General features: G+C 39.8%; 1 protein-coding gene across 5 annotated transcripts in view; it reads right to left on the bottom strand.

Moving 5' to 3' along the window:
• The window catches only part of KLHL32 (kelch like family member 32), a 181808-nt gene that overhangs the window by 124570 nt on the left and 36647 nt on the right, over window positions 1-20591 (bottom strand). For 4 of the 5 annotated variants that reach the window (XM_031680209.2, XM_031680210.2, XM_031680212.2 and 1 more), the window contains exons 2-3: window positions 16681-16768; window positions 8289-8469 (exon numbers count right to left, since the gene is read on the bottom strand). In XM_031680209.2, the coding sequence (XP_031536069.1) occupies window positions 8289-8469; window positions 16681-16703 (204 nt within the window). In that variant the 5' untranslated portion in view covers window positions 16704-16768. Of the gene's footprint in view, window positions 1-8288; window positions 8470-16487; window positions 16769-20591 lie in introns of those variants that run through there. The other variant, XM_031680211.2, reaches the window with a different exon arrangement.

Genomic DNA, 20591 nt, shown 5'->3' with positions numbered 1-20591 from the left:
AAGGAAACACACAGTAGTGTGCAAATGTGCAAGAATTAGCAGGCTGCGTTTCAGCATAAACCCCAACAACCACTGAACTCAGTAGTGCTTGGGTCTGGCCTCAAGCAAAGTAATTAATCACAGGCCAGGCCAGTGTGAAACTGATTATGGAAAATATTGAACCTTGTGGGATTTAATTTTAGTGATATTCATGCACCAATTAAATAACTGCAGAGTAATGCTTTGCTCTTTAGGACAGTAGTAATTTATATACTTACAGTAACCAGCAAGAAGATAAACTAAAAACGATTACTATATGTATTGAAGGATGTGAGGGTTATTTTACTACAATTTTTATTCTTTGTTTTTTCTTTTTAAGGAAGTTAGTTTTAAGCCATTTTCAGCTAAAGTTTAATTTTTCAGGGCTGTACTAACCAGACTGTGACAACAGTCCTGCAGATTAGATGAGTGACTCCTCATTACAGCACTGAGCCCAACGACTGCTCAGAACGTGCCCGGAACGAAGCTGTGGCAGGCGTGACCGAACAAGAGACAAAGAAGGACTATTAAAAGTCCTATGATATTTATACAGGTAGCATTCGGCAGTATACAACGTACAATGTACTTTTAGTCTTAATTTTATTTGTTTAAGCAGAAAGATAGTTTATTGGAAGCATGTTGGGAGCTCACAGAATCAGTGGAGGCTCAGGAACAGGCAGGGAGTAAAGGCAGGAGGCTGCAGGCTTGGTGGCTGGAAGTAAAATAACAGTCGGTGGTATGTTGCTGTTTATCCTCAATGTGATGAACACAGCATGTCTTATGTATGATTTCTGAACAACAGAAATGTCAGCGAGGAGTCTATAAATCCACCAAATGGGAGGCAGCATGAACCCAACAATGGTCTCATTTACACGTCTTAACGTCAGCAGTGCCATCACCTTCAAGTCTTTACAGGAAACTTGCTTAAGAAATAAGACAAACTAATGTGTTAAACGAATAGCACATATATAATGTGTGCTCTGAAGGAGAACATTCTGAGAAGGAGACTGGTCAGGCCCCACCCACAGGACAGTAGGCAACTGTTCCAGTCAGAGCCCCGACAGGGGAGAAGCAAGACTGAGGGTCTGGGGGGTGCCAGGAGCTATAGCGGGCGCTGGGGATGCAACGATCAGAAAAGAAAAGAAGGCACTGGCTCTGCCCCTCACATCCAGCCTTCCCCGCTTCCTCCCTCAATGGTACAGCTTCCTTCAAAATGCCTTGCGGCTGCTCCTTTCCCAACCACCTCCACACCTCAGGTCTGCAGTGCGTGTGAGCGCCTCCTGCTCCCAATATCCCTGATCCTCCAGCCAGGACCTCACTCATTCTTAAGTCTTTCCTCTCCCTCATTGCCCACTACAGTGCCCTGTGGATTTCACCCACTACGCCCGGCCCATCCACCTCCTCCACACCACTCCCCACATATCCCTTCTCTCCCGCATCTGCTCCCCACTCAGGTCAGGCCTCCACCAGTTCTCACTTACCTGTTCTCCATGCCCCTAACGTGAGTTATTTAAATTTAAATCTCCTTTTCTCTATTTTTAAAATGGAGATGATGATGATGGTGATGGTGAAGGTGATGGTGATACCATTCATCTTACGTTTCTTTACAAAATAAAATAATTGATACACATAAAAAACTTAGAATTAAGTGTCTGTAGCACAATAAATACTCAATTAATAGTTGTTATTATTACTGTTATTATTGACTGAGAGTGCCAGAGAGAGGAAGAGGGATAAAAACAAGGTTCAAGCCCCACCCCCAACACCCCCTAAACCCTTAACATACTTACACTACACTGTATAGTTATTTGTTCACTTGTCTGTATCTCCTACCAGACCATAAATTCATTTTGTGTCTAGAAAATAGTAGGTAGGTAACAAATGCTCATTGAATTAAAAAAACATTTATTTGTAATTATACATTATGTACTCATTTAATAGCCTTTAATGCCATTTTAATCAAATAGTGACAGCAGAGTATGATTATAAAAATACATGGAACATGGATTTTTTAAAAATTATTGTGGGCTTTATCCTCTTCTCTCAAAACTAAACATTACATAGGCAGAGCACACTCAGGCTCTAATGGAAAATGATGCTCAAATATTTAACTTTGCAAAATGTCATATTTGAATCACTTTACCATCACATATGTGAAGCGATGTTAGACAGTCAAGGCATCTGCTTCCTTGGCCAGAAAGTGTAGGCATTCATGGAGACTGAAGCTGGAGACAGCCAATGTCAAACAACAGCCTCCAGAAGCCACAGGGTGGCCCACAGCCCAGGGCTGCTGCAGGGAAGAGGGTAGGAGGCTGACACTCGTCCCCATCTCTCACATACACTCCAGATCACAGGGCCCCTAATTTCTCCTGCTACCTCTGGGTCAATACTTCCTCATTCAGTTCTGTTCAACAGTACTTTGATGGACTTCACTAGTCCTCAGCTAGTCACAGTCACGCTCAGAGAGGTTACTGGTGAAAGAGATGGTAATACATGATACATAATCTTCAATTCCTTTTCTTAAAAAAAAAATTTCCGGTTGTATTGAGATATAATTGACATATAACATTATGTAAGTGCACGGTATACAATGTGATAATTTAATACACGTATGTATTGTGAAAAGATTGCCACAATAGCCACAATAAGGTTAGTTACTACATTCATCACCTCACATAGTTATCCTTTCTTATGTGTGTGCACTAAGAGCTTCTAAGATCTACTCTTTCAGGAACTTTCTGAAAGTCTACAATACAACATTATTAACTATAGTCACCCTGCTGCTGCACATTAGATTCCCCAGAAACTTACTCATCTTACACCTGGAAGTTTGTGCCCAGCCCCTGACAACCACCATTCACTTCTGTTTCTCCAAGTAAGATCATACAACATTTGTCATTCTCTGTCTGACTTATTTCACATAGTGTAACGTTCTCATGGTTCATCCATGCTGTTGCAAATGGCAGAATTCCTTCTTCCTCATGGGTAAATAATATTCTAGCACACACACCACATATTCTTTCTCCATTCACCCATGGACATACAGGTTGTTTCCATATCTCAGCCATTATGAATAATTCTGCAATGAATAGGAGAGTGCAGATATCTCGTTGAGATCCTGATTTCATATCCTTTTGATACATACCCAGATGTGAGACTGCTGGATCATATGGTAGTTCTATTTTTAACTTTTTGAGAAACTTTTACAATGGTTCCCATAGTGGCTGCACCAATTCACATTCCCACCAACAGTGTACTAGGGTTCCCTTTTCTCTGCATCCTCACCAACAGTTTTTACCTCTTGCCTTAGTAATAGCCATCCTAACAGGTGTGAGGTCGTTTTCCCTGATTAGTGATGTTGAGCATGTGCCTGTTCATGCCCATGTGCCTGCTGGTCATTTGTATCTCTTCTTTGGAAAGTGGATACCAATATCCTTCGCCTATTTTTACATCTTAGTATTTGGGTTTTTTGCTATTGAGTTGTATGAAGTCCTTACAGATTTTGGCTATTAACTCATCATCAGAAAGATAGTTTGCAAATATCTTCCCCCATTCTGTGGGTTACTCTTTCATTCTGTTGATCTTTTATTCCTTGAGGGATACAAGCTACAGTTTAAAGGCCTTAGAAAACAGGGACCTTGCATATGAATTCAGAGAGGCAGCAGAGGGTGGACTTCACACTTGTTGGTTGTGATGAACCTTGGAAGATGGACAAGGTAGACTAAGAGATGAGCAGTAGGAATGGTCATTAGTGAGGCTGAGAAGTAGAAAGGCCCTCAGGTGGAATAGTGTGTGGAGAACAGTTATGACCATAACATTAAATGAACAGATGGGAGAACACAGACAAAGATGAATGATAATGACACAGCATGAAGGCACACTCCAGACATGCAGTGAGGAGCCTGAAGGACCTGAGCAGGAGAGTAAAAATTATCCGCACAATTGTCTGCCAAGGGACAACTAGAGGAGGAGAAAGTTAAATGGCTACTGGAATGTTCTAAGCAAAAAGAAAGGAGACGTCAGCTTCAGCCACGAAAAAGAATAAAATAATGAGATTTGCAGCAACATGAATAGACCTGGAGATCGTCATGCTTACTTTTTACTGAAGGTCTGCTGTGTATCAGACACAGTGCTTAGTGCAGTCTATACCTTATCTCACTTAAATCTGTTTCAACCTATTCTGAGAGTTGTGATTGATGATCACCAATTGACAGATAAAAAAACACAGGTCCACAGAAGCAAGATGGCTTGCCTATGCTCAAAGAATAAACAGTGAAGATGGTGAATAACCCAACAAAAATTAATTAGATAAGCATCCACTATTTGTCAGGAAGTATGGGAAACGGAGAGAAACAGTCCCTGCTGCTGTATTCAAACTTAGATCTGACTCCTAAGCTCTTGCCTTTCTTCTTTCACTACTACTGTTCACTCTTACAAAAGTCCCTCGTCTGACACAGTTATAGCTTTTGACTATTGCCATGTTGTGCTGATATTAAGCCTAAATTTAATTTTTTTTTAAAAAATCATTATTACTTGGATAAAGAATGTGTTTTCACCCTCTCATTTAAAATGTTGATAATCATAGGGAGCCATAGTATTTTGTGCTCAGCTGTTCATTATTCATATTTTAAGTAAGAAACCTGACACCAACTCTCAGATCAACGTAAAGGAACAGTTTACATCAAAACTGAGGCCTTCTCCTCACTCTCACTGTCCCACGTTTCCTGAAGCAGAACAATTACTTTAGCTTTGAAATAATATGCCAGGTTTCTGAATACAGAGTATAAAAATATGTTTAGGTCAAAGTACCTAAATTAATTTAAAAAGATCACTAGAAAGAAAAAAATCCATGAATAATTTGCATATTTTTATATGCAGGATGTTAAACACTGAAATACACATGAAATTCTCTGAGAATTAAAAAACATTTTTTCATTCACTTAATAAATAGCAATTAAGCACTCATTAAGTCTGAGGCAACATTATAAGCATTATGAGAGATACAGAAATTGCTGAAAGAGGATACTGTTTCCAGGTGTTTCACTGTGACAGAGCGTAAGACACAAGGAAGACAAACATTATTCTAGTTAAACTAGCATGTGGTTTGGAGAGACTATTCCCATGGGTCTCTTACATTTCTGCATGTATTGTGAGTGAGGCACCGACTGCCCCAGGCTCTGAGCTCTCTTTTCTAGGATGTTTCTATAGCAAACAACCTTGGATGACAGACCAGTATCTCCCTTCAAGGCAAATAGCAGTTTTGCTTACAATCCTGGGAGATGCCATGTGACTTGCAGAGCCAAGGGTAGGCATGCTTACTGTCCTGTACAGTAATGTTTCCCTCCAGAGCAAAGGACAGACATGCTTCCTACCCATTATAAAAGATTTGGGTTCCATACGCTCAATGATCCTCTCCTACAAGGCAACCTACTTTGTGTGACTTACGAGTTTCATGTCTTCTAGCAGCATCTCTGAACCTATGATAGACTAACATGCTGGTTTCAAACTTGGGCAAATCACAGATCTTTCACAGTTTTTGACAGTGGTACGTTGCAACAATGGCTACAAGTTCTTCCCCTGCCTGCATCCGTGTCCTTTGGTATACCTTCTTACACCGACTCGGCTCAGCCATGTGACTTGCTTGACTATTGGGACCTTACTAAAGAGGACACAAACAGAAGTTTGAAAGGTATCTGTGCATTGAATCTAGCCCTCTTGCTGTTTTGAGAATTTAGATGTCACGTGAAAAGGTCCAAACAGGTTGTTTGTGAAAAATACATGCCCAGTGTCCCCTACAACCCCAGCCACGAGCCAGCCATTCACCATATAGGTGAACAGGGCAAGCTCAGACCATCCAGCCTCCAGCCAACTCTCCAGTTAACCGCTGATGTGTGAGTGAATCCAGCACAGATCAGGGAAGTGGGCAGGCCAGAGGAACTACCCAGCTCCTAAGCTTTGGGGCGGTTTGTTATGCAACAGAAGTTAACAAAGATACAGGGTATAAGGCAAAAATGACTTCCAGTATAATAACTACATTACAAGTTCCAGAGGGTTCAGTCTATGTCTGGTTAAATATTGTGTAACTACTATACTCAGAACTGTGCCTAGAAAAGAGTTAAGTGCCAGTGGTTCCAAGTTTGTCTTGGTTTCTCTATCTGAACAGCCAATACAGATATCACTGAAATTCCACCTCACAAGCAGGTCATGAGACTGAAGGAACTGTGTCTGAATCCAGCAGGGTACGTCATTAAGTAGGAAAAGCACAACTTGGTCCTCAAGGAGACAAATGCTCCAGTGTGTGAAAATCAGCTCTCCTACTTAATATCTGGCAGTCCTTGAGCAAGTTATTTAAACATACTGCACTTTAGTTTCCTTACCTGCAGAATGGGAATAATAAAGCTTTCTTCACAGACTTTATAACACTGGTGTTATAAAGGAGGCACTCTGTGCATGACATACTACAGCACGAGGGGGGCTGTGGTAAAAGATGAAAAACTCGGAGGAGAGTCAACACTGTTAAATGCCAGCAACAAGGGAAGTGCTCTCTGGTGCTCACATAGGTGCACTCGCCTGCACATTCTCTCTCTCTCTTATATACGCACATGCGCAAAACCAAACCTCAGATTCAATCCAAAAGCCAGCCCACAGAGACCTAAGAGGAGAGAAGCTAGGTACCAAGAGGGCTGTATTAGGGTCTACAAGAAGACAAAACTCAATTACATAATGTGCACGGGTTACATGCAACAAGCCAAACTATGTTGTTTCAAGAGCCCTTCAAGTAATATAAGCTTCCTGGAAAACTAATGCCTGACAATGTGAGAGTGTATAAAACGTACATTGTATTAATGAAACTAGAAGATCATTTTACAGATATTCTGCTTCATTTCTGCAGTTTAGAATTTAATCCCTACTTTTAATTTTAGAGAGATATTTCAAGTAATTACTTCCTTATTCTCTATATTACCAGGTTTCATCACATTTAAAACACTTTTTAAAAAATCTTTCTTTTATGATTTGGCATCTTGGAACATTCTCTTTAACTGCTAGATGGCAATTGAGTACAGTTAATATTGTCTCTTAAACATCAAAACACAAGATTACTGTTGAAAATTTCTAAATAAAACCAACAAATCACCCCAGGCTGGAGTTAGTTTCTGTATCATTTTGAAAACATCGGGAAGGAAAATTTTTTAAATTTACAATTAAATTTATACTGTCATTTATACAGAGATTGTATGCTATTATGTTCTGAATCACCAATTAACTGAAATAACATTGAAAAGCAAATTAAATAAGAATTAAATAATACATATTTAGAAATTTATATATCAAACATTTCTGGTTAATAATTGTTAAGATTTTCTTTCTTACACCCATATAAGAGGTAGAACAGGATGCTTGTTAAGTGTCAGACATGGATTTCAATGGAAAATCTGCCACTTTGGAATTAGGTGACTTATTATTTAACCTCTGAGTTACCTCAAATCACTTAACTTCTGAGATTCAGTTTCCTTGCACATAAAATGGGGATTTTTATAGTACGTGTATACGTTTATAAAATGGATTGTTGTGAGGATTAAATGAGATATGCATATAAAGTCCTTTGTCCACCACCTGAATCACAGGAAATACTAAATAAATTACATCAAATTTAGATATGACCATACTATACACTTTCACCTTCAACAACAACAAACATCATCACATAGTGTAGGCCACTGGAAACCAAACTCCAGAGTTCTACTAATCAAGACTACAGTCTTCAGCTATACGAACGCCCACGTGTTGACTATTAAGATCCTTTAGGCAATTCCATCTCTGTCCCTGGGGCAGAGAGTTGGAAAGCACTAAGACAAGAACATGCGTAGAAAACTAAAAAATCAGAAACACCACATCTATTTAGGGACTTTTTAAAAAATAAATTGTTTTATGGATTGTCCTTTTGATCCGGAATCCAGAAACACCCTGCCCCCAGCCTGCACCCTTTTACGGAGTACTACATGCCACACTTTCTTAAGGTGGTAAAGTGTCAAAGACCTCTCGGCTCCAGTGCACAGGGGTGGTCTGCTCTCCACTGAAGGGACATCCAGTGTCCAGCCCAGGAAGGATCCCAATGGGGCCCCAGTCTCAGTGTGGCCTGGAAAGCTCCCCAGTATTCACAACTCTGGGGGCTATTTAATAGGCTGATGGCTGTGTGACAGTTCAGGAAACTCTGTCATCCTCTGTTTATTGACTATCTTAAGAGAAACAAATAAACTACCTCGACTTACCCGGAAATAGTCGCTGCAGGCTGCTAGGACTGCCTTGTGAGCATGGAATTTCTGTTCCTCAGCAATCAGGGTGACATCGCAGAGGATGCCATCACTTCTCTGCTGATTCAGTGCCGCCAGGACGCTATCATTGTGAGATTCCGAGTGGCAGAGCCTCTGGCCCGTCAGCATTTCTTGAATACTGCGAAAGAGAGGGATCAAGTCAACATTCTAGCTCTCACCAGCCCTGGCTGCCTAACACGCCCTCACTCCTTCAACAGCAACTCAGGGAATGTGGACTCCAGCACCTAAAGTAGTGTGATCTTTCTAGTCCCTCATTCCTTTCTCTCCACCATCCTCTTGCTTTCCTTTTCTCTAATTCTCTCTTTTCCTCACCCCTACGTGATCTTTCTCTTTCCTACTAATCCCTCTCTTCAGAATTTGTGTTTGTGTGTGTGTGTCCATCTCTGCTTGTGTATTGGCCCATGTCTGCAGGCCTGTGAGCACCTGCTTCTGGGCCCCCGTCCCCTTGATAAGTATATATCTCTGAGTGTAAAGCTTTCTCTGGATGTGTGTCTGGATGTGTGCATGACTCCTTCCATTCTGGGACCCCTTCCCTAGCTCCCTGATTCCTTTTCTAGCTTTGTACCACCTATGTGGGGTTAGCACAAGTTCAGATCATGATCACTGCCATGCACTGATCCAATACAGAACCCACTGGACCTGTGTGGCTCACCAGAGATACAGGAAGTTAGTTACCAAGTCTCCCCATAAGACACAATACTCTATTAATAAATAAAACAAAACTGAGCAAATATTGGGTAGGGAAGAAAGGACTGCTAATGACCACTTCATTTAAAAAGCCATTAATTAAACCATAACAGCTCATTATCAAATTTTGGAAATTATGCACCACTAAGAGAACATCAAAAGAAATGCCATTGTAAATGAAAAAACTTAAGGCTGAAAGTAAAATATATCTATATGATCAGCCTGCAATACCAGTGTGATATCATTGTACTAGACTTACGAATGACTATGCAATCTATTTTCTGTTCTATTTTGTGAAATTGTGAAACTTACCCTTTCACTCCATACCCCAACCTAAAACATTCATTCCATGTCCTTTCAAAATTCCTGGGTGAAACCCCAAATCTTCCTAAAACAATGTAGAAGTCACGCTATAAATTCCAAATACAAACTGAACTTATTGACAGTTTGAACAATTTCAGCTTAGATACATGAAAACCTTCACTGCATCTAGAATCTCAGGACCAGCGCTGGACTAAGACGAGTGAGCTGCACAGCTGTAAGTTACTCCCAGAATGAAAATGAGGATCATCAAACCCAATTTCTGGCCTGTGGACTCTTCTTAAAACTGGGTAAAGATACCAAAGGGATGAGTGCGCTTGTTCTCTCCCATCCTGACAACTCCTGCACCCAGTCCCACCCTCCGAGTGAGAAAGCCCCTCAGGGGAACCAGGGAGCCGCCACCATCCTAGTCTGCATGGCTGCTTTACTGACAAGGCTCTGCCCAGCCCGTGGTGCCAGCTGGCTGGTAAATGACAGTTCAGCACGAATCACCACCTTAAGGTAAACCAAATGCTTGCTGTGAAATGCCCGAGTGCAGCCAGTAGGATTTATCGGACATTTTTGACTGGGAGCCTCAGAAATGTCAGAACTATTGGGGAAAAAAAAAACTTGACAGGAGGTGATGACATAGGAAGTTCTCGTGGGAAGATGGGAGGATTATTTTCAGCTGAAATGCAGCAGTGAGTTTTGAAATGGTGACTGTCATCGAATATTCATCTAGTGGCTCTAGCTATAGGCAGACTTTTAAAGTCAGGAATTGAAAACCACACTCAGAAGCATAAATAATACTTATAACAAATTGCAGTGCAAAGCCTAGAATGGAGAATAATTAGCATGGCTCAATTAAAGAAATGAAGGAATAGAATAGTAATAGAAATATGGTATCAGCTAAGTAAGCTTGAGGCTAGTCTTTGAAAAATACTTCCTAAAAGAATAACATTTTTATATATTTTATAAACGCAAAGCTCTTATTATGTTCCATGAACTATTCTTAGTGATTTAAAATCGTTACTTCATGTAAACTTCATAACAATCTTATGAGGCAGGTATTATCTCTATTTCACAGATTAAAAAAAAACTGAATGTCCAAGATGAGGAATTTTGAGACCCTATCCCCATGAACATAACAATGTAATTCATCTTCTTGCTTAAAAAAATAAAAGAAACAAAACAAAACCAAAAAATGATAATCCCTAAAGAAGATCTCAAAAATCTATGCTAGAGGGGAAAAAAACCCCACAATGTCCATATTAATTATATACTTACATTATGCACAGTTAATCTCAAAATCAAAGTTACCATTGAAAAATAATACACATTAACATAATAACATGAGATAGTAATAAGACATGTTTGAAATCATGCTTCGAACACATTTATCTTTGCACTTTGTTTGGGGATAGAAAATAGATTTTAATTATTATAATCTTAGAACATTTATTTGAAACTCTCATAACTTTTCTCCCTTTTAATATCACCTTAAATGCTAAATAAATGTATTTTGAAATTTCATTTGTAATGGAACAGAAGAATACATTAAAATAATTGCCTTATAATGTTTCCCTACTCATTTTCCAAATATAGAGCCGCAATGCATGTCCTTATTATTGAGACTGAAACAGTATTTGCATTTCAGAGATCTATTAACATTGAATAAATCTTGCCAGGGAAAGAGCAGCTGTAAACTGAAATTTGGCAAAGGATAAAGGGCTCAGCTCTGAAACAATTGTGATGCCCAATTTCACAGGAGCATTCAATTGGGCTTGAAATATTCAAGCTTAAAGAAAACAGCATGCTAAATATTTAAGGCAACACTTGGCACAAGATTCCAAATATTTTGGAACCAATATGTTACGAATCCTTAAAAGCAGAAACAAATACTTCAACATTTGGCAAGAAGTAAAAGCCTATTAGTCAACAAGTCATTATTGTATTCTGAAAGTAACTTCCCACTCAACTCTCGGATGTGAACCTGCAAAAGATCTCAATCCTCTACATGCTAATGCACAAGCAGCCAAGGCACACAGCTGGAGGGGCACCGGCCCATGTCACAGCGCCCACAGTTGTAAACCGGGGGGGAGATGATTCAAAGACGACCACGAACTATGTCTAAATTAGGGTGGGGAGCAGACACATGTTTGCAAACAGCTCCTTGGCATCAAAAACTTATATACGAATTAGCAAACAAAACCTCCCAACGTACATTAATGTCCCTCCATTATGTGAGAAACAGAGAAGATGGAAGGAAAAGCATATTTCTAAAACTTCCAAAATTACTGGAAAAAAAACAAACAAACAAAGAAACAAACAAATAAGACCCCATAAAACAGGAGCCTCACTTCCCAAGGGTATGCAGATTTGAGTGTCACCCTAAAATTGGGAAAGGTCTTTCATGGAAGCAATAATGCCACCTCAAAATTCACAAGTGAGTTCAGAGGCTAACATGGCTTCTTCAAGACAACCCCAATCCCCCTTCCTCCAGGGAATCGCTTAGAACGGCACTGTGTCCAACACAATAGCCAGTAGCTACATGTGGCTATTGAGGACTTAAAATGTGCATAGTCCAAACTGCGGCGTGCTGTAAGTGGAAAATGCACACTGGATGTCAAAGACCTAGTGTGCAAAAAGAAATCCAAAAGCATCTCATTAATATTTTTATATTGATTACATGCTGAAATGATAATATTTGGGACACACTGGATTAAAATATATTGTTAAAATTCTTTTTATCTATTTCTTTTTAATTTTAAAAAAAATAGGTCTACTTGAAAAGCTTTAATTATATACACGCCTCACATTATGGTTCTGTTGGACAGTCTACAAGTTTCCTGGGGCTATGTTCCTCATTTCTTTCTACCTCAACCCATCAGGCTGCTGATGCATGACTGTTCCTGAATCTCACAGGGCCCAGCCTCTGCCAGGTACAAAAGGGAAGCCCCAGGCTCCCTGAGCAAGAAATTGCTTTTTAGCGATGCCAGGGAGCAATGATTTGATTGGCCAAATGTCAGCATCCAGTAACAGGGAGATAAATATATGAGGTCTCAGGAGACAGGGCTATTCATGACTTCAAGTCTTTAAGTTTCATTCTGGAATTGATAGTAAAAACTAAAAAATCAAATGCCCAGCATGATGTCCATAACATGGTGCACCTTCCAGTGAAGGTCCTTGCTAGTGCAAATCGCTGCTTCAAGTTCGTAGTTAACATTTTTGACCACAGAAATCTCTCAGGGTCTCATTTTCGTAGCATAAATTTTGACTGAGTTCAGTCAGTTCGTAAGATATAAATTCCAAAACAGCTGTCAGATTTTTAAACATCTGCATTTCAAATTTAAAAATTCAAGTCAATTTCTATATTGATGTTTCTTTAGTATTTAGATATACAAAATATATGCAAGTGGTTTTCAAGAAAGGTCGCCAATAAGGGATTACATACTTAAATATCGAAAACAGTCAAGTAGCATAAAGATCCTCACTTCCTAAATAGATTACACAATAAAGAAAAGGACTAGACAATACTTTACACACTAAAGAAAAGGGCTGGACAAAAAACCTGATAATACTGGAATTCTACATGATTATATCAGTTCAGTCTATTGATAAACTGTATCTTAATCACTTCAATTCCATAGTCAAAATATTTTACTACAAATTAAATATATTAATATTAAAACAACCCTATTTACTTAAGTGGACAGGCTGTTAAAAAAAAAACCCAGCATGGAACTTAATTTTATTCTTTATAGAACACTTTATAATATTTAAATGCTTTCAAATTAATGCTAACAATAGCAATGATCAAAATAATAAGCAAAGAGGATACAATACGTTTAGCGAATGATCAAGAAACAATGAAGACTAAGCAGAAAGTATGATAGTCTTGTTTCATTCCTTCCTACATTCATACAACAAACACTTACTCATCGTGTGCCAGGTATTGTACCAAGTACTGGCGATAAAATGGGGAACAAACCAAACTCTGTAGCAGCACTCACGGAACCTTCAGTTTAGTGAGGTGGTCACACTCTAATCAAACAATCTGGCCTCCCTGAAGAAGCCATGCTGCAGCTACAGGGTGAGAACAAGTTACCACGGCAGAAAGAAGGGAGGAGTTTTCCACGCAGGGAACAGCAGGTGCTCTGATCCTGTGGTAGAAGGGAGCATGGCCCTTACACAGAGCCTACAGAATGTTCATGGCCGGAACCCTGAGGACAAATGCGGGCCTGGAGCTCAGAAACAGGTCTTGGATAGAAGTATAAAACCAATCTGCAGAGAGAAGCTAATGGAAGCACAGCTGTGTCTCCAGAACACAGCAGAGAGATAACCAACTGTCAAAGGTTGCTGAGAAGATAAGAAAGATTGGATTCAAAACATGGAAGCAGGGCTGGGCTCTGTTGTGGGAAAGGACTGCCTTTTGCATAGCAGGAGGGAGGGAAGAAGTGGAACAGAAACACATATTAAAACTCTGGGCATTTTTTGGGCTTGGTGAATCTAGATTTATGGGAACCAATCTCCAGTGGACAATGTAGGCACAGAAACATGGATATGTGGGTTCATCTGGGTTGGGATTTTGTCAGGTAAATGCATCAAAAATGCAGAGAGCAAGAGATTAAGGATTTAAGGATTACTATTAAAGATTTTAAAGAATGATAGGATCTAAACTGGATAAGAAGGGAAATGAAGGAAAGAAAGGGTAGATGGATTGGTAGAACATGGCAGGGCCAGTGGGTGAGGCATTATGACGAGATCAAAGTACAACCACCATGGGGGTAGGCAAACTGACAGGCTAGAAGGGGAGGAGGTACTGGTAGCAGTAAAGTGGCTGGTGCAGGAGAAATAGAGCAACTGCTGGGGATGGAAGACCCATGGTGGGGCCATGGTAATAGGTGGCTCAGTGAGGGATAAGGTTTTTGGGGTTGAGCAGGCTGAAGATCCAAGGTCACAAAGTCAGACAGATCTTCTATGCAAGCACTGAAGGCACTGGGATGTTGTAAAGGGTTTGTGGTGAGGAAGAAGACTGTCAGCCAGGTGCCATGTGCTCAGTGAATGAGGGGAAACCACCCTGCCAGCCGTGGAGAGGAGGAAGGGGTGGAGAGAGCTGAAGAGCACCACCCTCAGAAGAGCCTGTCCTGTTGTTTTGCTGTTGTGTAATAGGGAAGAACAAAATCTGACTCCATATCGGATCTGTTTCTTTTACATTAGCCTTTGTAACTATTGCTTGTTAATCACTAAAGGAATGTTGCCTATAAGCTTAAATTATACATAATGGCCCATCTCTAGGAACCCTGCCTCCCAGGTAACGAGCATTAAGCTAAAATACCTTTGTTTAGCTCACAGGAACCATCCTGACCAGGCCCACCTGTGAATGACTGCAAGCAGGCAGAAATTAACACATCCCCTCTGGAGGGTGATTGGAACCAGGAAATGTTTGACTTTACTCCCTCCCCTTTTAGTATAAAAGAAGCCTGAACTCTAACTCAGGCAAGATGGTTCTTTGGGAAACTAGTCCATCATCTTCTTGATCTACTGGCTTTCTGAATAAAGTCGTTATTCATTGCCCCAGCACCTCGTCTCCCGAATTACTGGCCTGTCACATGGTGAGTAGAAATGATCCAGAAGCAAAACTATTTCCCAGGGTGACAACAATTTATCTACCCCCGCCTAAAACACAGGAGATGTGAAGAAATCATGCCAGCAGTTGAAAAGGCTACAAAAAGAAGTGGTGTCTCAGAGGAAGACAGGTCTGAGTGAAGACAGGAGGTGCTTGGAGCTTTTCAGGGTGAGGGCGATGATGCAGCAGGGCACATACGTGGTCCCAGTGCAACAGTTCCACGGGGCACAGGGAGAGGTTGAGAGGTGGGCAAGGGAGGGTCTGTGTCGCAGCAGAGAAAGAAAGTCCATCATAGAAACGATGGTGTTGGGGAGGACAGATGGCAGTGGGATCACAATTCATCAGTAAAAGCAGAGATGGAAGATTTAAAGTAAAAAATCATCTGGGGAAGAATGCACGTGGATCCTGGTAGCCAGACTTAGATCTCCTGGCTGAGGTGGTGGCGGACAGATAGCACGGTCTCTATGTGCTAACCCAGCTGGACGCCAGGTCCTGAGCAGGTTTTCCCAACCTCAGCGAAACAGACATTAGGACATTTTTTGCTATTGTGTGGGTGTGGTGGTGTCCTGTTTATTCTAAGATGTTTAGCAGGATCCCTGGCCTCTATCACTAGATGCCAATAGCACCGCGAATCCTGGTGACAACCAAAAATGATGCCAGATTTTGCACAATGTACCCTGAGGGCAAAATCATCCCCCTTCTGGGCAAAAACATCACTTGGGGAGCACAGAGGCACTATACTAGTGGGAGCAATGCCTCCATTTCTGAACACATTTTTGGAACTAGTCGCCTCTATAGCTTCAGAATCACGGAAAAGAACTGGGTCTCATTATTTCACAGACATACCGAATTCTTCATATTTAAAAAGGTATTTCTCAGGCTTATCACCTCTCTCATTCCTTGATTTGAAGATCCTTTTGACTGTTTCTTCAGAGGATGATGAAGACTTGCCTCCACAGAGAATATTCAAAGGAATGTCCTGCATTTTCTTATTGATTGCCCCTGAGTTTGGGGAATGTGCCAAGTTCCTTCCTGCCCCAGGGCATTGCCCCATGTCATTGCTCTGTTAAGATCTCAGATTACAGAGCACTTCATCAGGAAGTTACTGCCTCATTCTATCATTCTTCAAAGCACTTTTCGCAATTATATTTGTATTGTTACTGGTGTGATTTCTTTAATATCTGTTTTCCCCCCCTAGAATATACATTTTATGAGGGCAGGAGCCTTATCTGTTTTATTCACTGCTGGATCATCTGCACCAAGTAGTTTTCTTGGCTCCATAGATATCTGTTAAATAAGTACTAAAAGAAAACCTTACGAGTATTTTGAGAGTATGTATTATACTCCCTAAAGTGATTGCTTTAAAGGGGACAATAGTCATATACATGCAGAGTTTTCTGGTTATTTTTTAAATCATATACCTTTATAGCAGTATATCTTTTGTTTGAGGGAAATTAGTATCCTAAATTTAACCAAAAAAACATAAAAAGAAGTATCATTCAAAGAATCATGAAACATACCTAGGTTTGGCCAGTAATTAGATCTCTGTGGCTGGTCCTTAGGCTAACATACTAAACTCACACAAACTCGGACTGGTTTGCTTAATTCCTTCAAATACACGTTGAGCCCCTGCTCTGTACTTGGTTTGGAATGTGCAGTGTGACTATTTCAGGGCTCACAACACCAAGCAAAGACGAATCCTACAGGGCCGACCTGAGGAAGCGTTCAGACGGCATTCTCCAGCTGGGTTCCTCAGGATCTCAGCCTTAGAAGTTTGCAGAGGAATCAGCAAGCATTCCAGCTGAATAAAAAAGACAAGAAAGAAGAGCACAGTAAGCTAAATGCAAAAAAAGCACACTCCGGGCCTTTGGGATGGTAATACTTTAGAATCCCAAGGAGGCACCTTGGAGAGTTTTATAATCGACATATAACAAACATTCTGCCTGCATGCTCTCTTAATAAGCAACGGTTCAGAATGTTTTTAAGTTTTAAAGTGTTTTCACCTTATCGGAACTTCAGGGATTAAGAAGTAAAACGTGTTTGAGAATTGATAATAGCTAAATTAAGATTTACAGTAAAAATTAATGCATCAGATGACCAAAGGGAAAAATTAAGATTTGACCAAATAAAGGTGCAAAAGCTAAACCACGGATACTAGTTGACTTCTCCTTTATAGCGATTTTACTTTCTTTCCAAAGATGCATATTAGTGAAATTAAGTTAAAATCAAGTATGTCTTGCTAAGTGCCTACAGAAAGATGATTTTCTATTCAAGGAGCAGATTTCTAAAAACTAGATAAAAAATAACAGAGAGAGGATGAAAATTAGTAGGAAATGGAAAACAGATTATTATAGGAGCTTTGAACTTAGCATAATTGGAAATATGTCATAGGATGAAGCTGTCAGGCTTGAAATTGCTCCTTGGCTATGTACTCATTCAATCCCACCCTGGGCTTTGGTTTCAATCACTGATGTAATGCTAACCAGAAAAGTAAATTATCTGAATAGTCTGGGTCGTGGTCCAGGACTATGCTCTACAACCCTCATTAGAGGGTCTAGCTCCCATTCTTTAATACATCCAAGTGGCAAAATTTATTCCAATTTGGACAGTCTCTCTATTGTCTAAGTTTTCTTTTGAAAAGTGGTAACAGGGTGAAAACATTTATGAAAGGAATATGTTAAGCTGTGCCTATTTCTGCTGATTTATGTAAAAGAGAGAGCTATGATTTCCAATCTAACTAAAATGTAATATTTGTTATATTTTATTCAAATCCTCATTGGTATGACTATAGTAATTGATGTTGATATATAATAATTTGCTTAAGATTCCACTGTTATTAAAATCACGTTATTTCAAACATTTTTTCATACAATTATATTTATTTCTTATTTTCTTTAATTATTGAAAATAGGATGCCTACACTATACTATACATTTATTTCTAATCTGACAAACCTAAAAATGAGCATCATTTTTAATTGATCCATTACGACCGAGCAGGAAAGAGGCTCAGAGAAATTCAAAGCACATTGTCTAATCAGCTAAGAGACTTTCTTAGCAACCTACCACTGCCACAGAGTCCTTGCAGAAACTGGGTTATAAACTCCAGGCTCTTACAGCCTAACACAAACACTAACAGACACAGACACTTGAGACTTAACACGGCAAAAAAGGCTGCCTCTCTCTCCCTCTTCGGAGATGGCCCGCATTCTGTCTATGGAGTATGTATCTACTTCCAGTCTGAGCACCCAACCCCGACACCTCATGGCCTTTCTCTTGCTTTTCAGTGTATCTATCTGAATAAATCTACCTTTACTCAAAATTTAAAAATTTGAAAATTAAATAAGTAAAATAAAATGGCAAAAGAATATTTATTATTACAAAGAGGTTAAAAAAAAAAACCCTTACTCTTTCTAAAGGTCTAATATTTTTAAATGTTTTCAATAACTTGGTGAATGTAGAACAAGAATCCTGAAAGCTAAAATAATCTAAAGGACACATTTAACTTGATATTTTTCAGACATTCCAAACATGACAATTAAAAAAAATAAAATAAATTAAATTCCTGTATTATCTGAAGCCCAACTCACTACATCAGTTCTCCTCAGAAATTATTTAATTATAATCTGCTCCATTCTGCCAAATTTAGTGAAATGAACATCATTTTAAAGGTGAGTTACAACGAGTTAAAGGATGAATCTTCCCTGAAAATTATTGTCATTTATTATTTACCATTTTAGTACATATTATTGACTATTTACTATATGTTTTATATAAATTATATCATTGGATTATAATTTTATTATTATATAAGTAATATTTGTTTTTACATCTTGTTTATTAATATTAACACTTTATATTTTAAGTTTCCTTTACATAAAGCGTGTCTCGTAGCCAGTCAGACCTCTTCCTCCTCCTCCTGTCTCCTTACACTTTTTCCTGGGCCTGGGATGTGGATTCTTTCCTACCCCAAGGCTCTTACCTCTCCCCATGAGCCCAGGGAGCTCCAGGCCAGCCTCCTGCCTTTTCCCTCCTCAGAATACAGAAGTGGATTCAGGGCTGGGCCAGTTTGGTGGGACCATAGAAAACAGAATGATAGGGGAAAAGGCTAGAGTTGCTCCCTAGGCATCCAGCTTTTAGGGCTGCTCACTCCCCATTAGAGATATAATCACATTTAGTGCAAATCCCAAGGGTAGTGTTATGTGGGACTGAACACATATGAGGTGGTCAGATGGTGGAGCATCTACAATTTTCTGAGCCTATTGGCATCACAGAACTAAATCATCTTATGAGTACTAGAATGTATTCATCTCAGCCCCCCATATCCACAGGCCTAAAACTACAATATATTCTCCACCAAGTTAGCCTGTGTGGTCACCTGTGCAAAGAACATCAGACCAGTCTGTCTACTTCCATTTGGGGCCGATGCTACTCCCAGCTTTGCCTCACTTTGGGGACCAGGGCTCCTGAGGGCTGAGATCTGTTCCCTTGGCCCACTTGTTCCCGAATCAGGGTCCACACAGGTGTCCCCTCTAGTCCTGAGCATCCATTATTTAGCCCAAGCTCAAATGAAATCACTAGGGATTAGCCCCCACCATCAAAGTTGTAGACTTAGGGCAGAATTCAGATGTAGCTTGATCAAAAACACCTCCAAAATTGTGGAGATGTTTTTCACTGATTCATAAAATAAATACTTCTTGAGGAACCACTTTATGCAAGACCCAGAGCTGTGTTCCTAAGATACAATAATACATGAGTTCCTCCCTTCATAAGGCTTGTCATGGGCCATAATGGACAACAAGGAGTGGCTTGAGAGTATTTTAGCCTTCACAATCAGCATTAATTTCTCTCAAAGCCATCTCAAATAAGCATACTGCCCAGAGCACAGCATGCTCTGCTCTGCGAACACATCCTCAAGACCAGTTCCAAGCCCTTCCCTTCTAAACAACAAGCTGCCCTCAAGCTCCATCCTGGCCAACGTCATGGCCTGTATAATTTATTCTTTAATCATATTGGGATAAGTGCAAGGAGCTTTAAGCACAGTTCCCTCATCTTAAAAATAGTCATATCCACCTCATAGGGATGTTGTGAACCACAAGGATGGTTTAACATATGCAAATCAATCAATATCAACAAAAGAAAAGACAAAAGCCACATTATCATCATAAAAGATGCAGAAAAAGCATTTGATAAAATTCAACATCCATTCATGATTAACAACTCTCACAAAAGTGGGTATAGAGGGAACATATCTCAATAAAAGCCATTTATGACAAACCCACAGCCAACATAATAATCAATGGTGAAAAGTTGAAAGCCTTCTTACTAAATTCTAGAACAAGACAAGGATGCCCACTCTCACCACTTCTATTCAACATAATATTGGAAGTCCTAGCCACAGCAGTCAGACAAAAAAAGAAACAAAAGGCATCCAAATTGGAAAGGAAGAGGTAAAACTGTCATCATATGCAGATGACATGATACGTTCTACAAAGAAAACCGTAAGAACTCCACACAAAAACTATTAAACAAATTCACAATTCAGCAAGATATCAGGATACAATATTAACACATGGAAATCTTTTGTTTTTTTACACTAATGATGAAATAACAGAATGTGAAAAA

The sequence above is a fragment of the Vicugna pacos genome, chromosome 8 (assembly GCF_048564905.1).
Source record: "Vicugna pacos chromosome 8, VicPac4, whole genome shotgun sequence".
NCBI classification, from domain to species: domain Eukaryota; kingdom Metazoa; phylum Chordata; class Mammalia; order Artiodactyla; family Camelidae; genus Vicugna; species Vicugna pacos.
The sequence above is the reverse complement of the archived record's forward strand: the minus strand, read 5'-3'. Positions and strand labels throughout refer to the sequence as shown.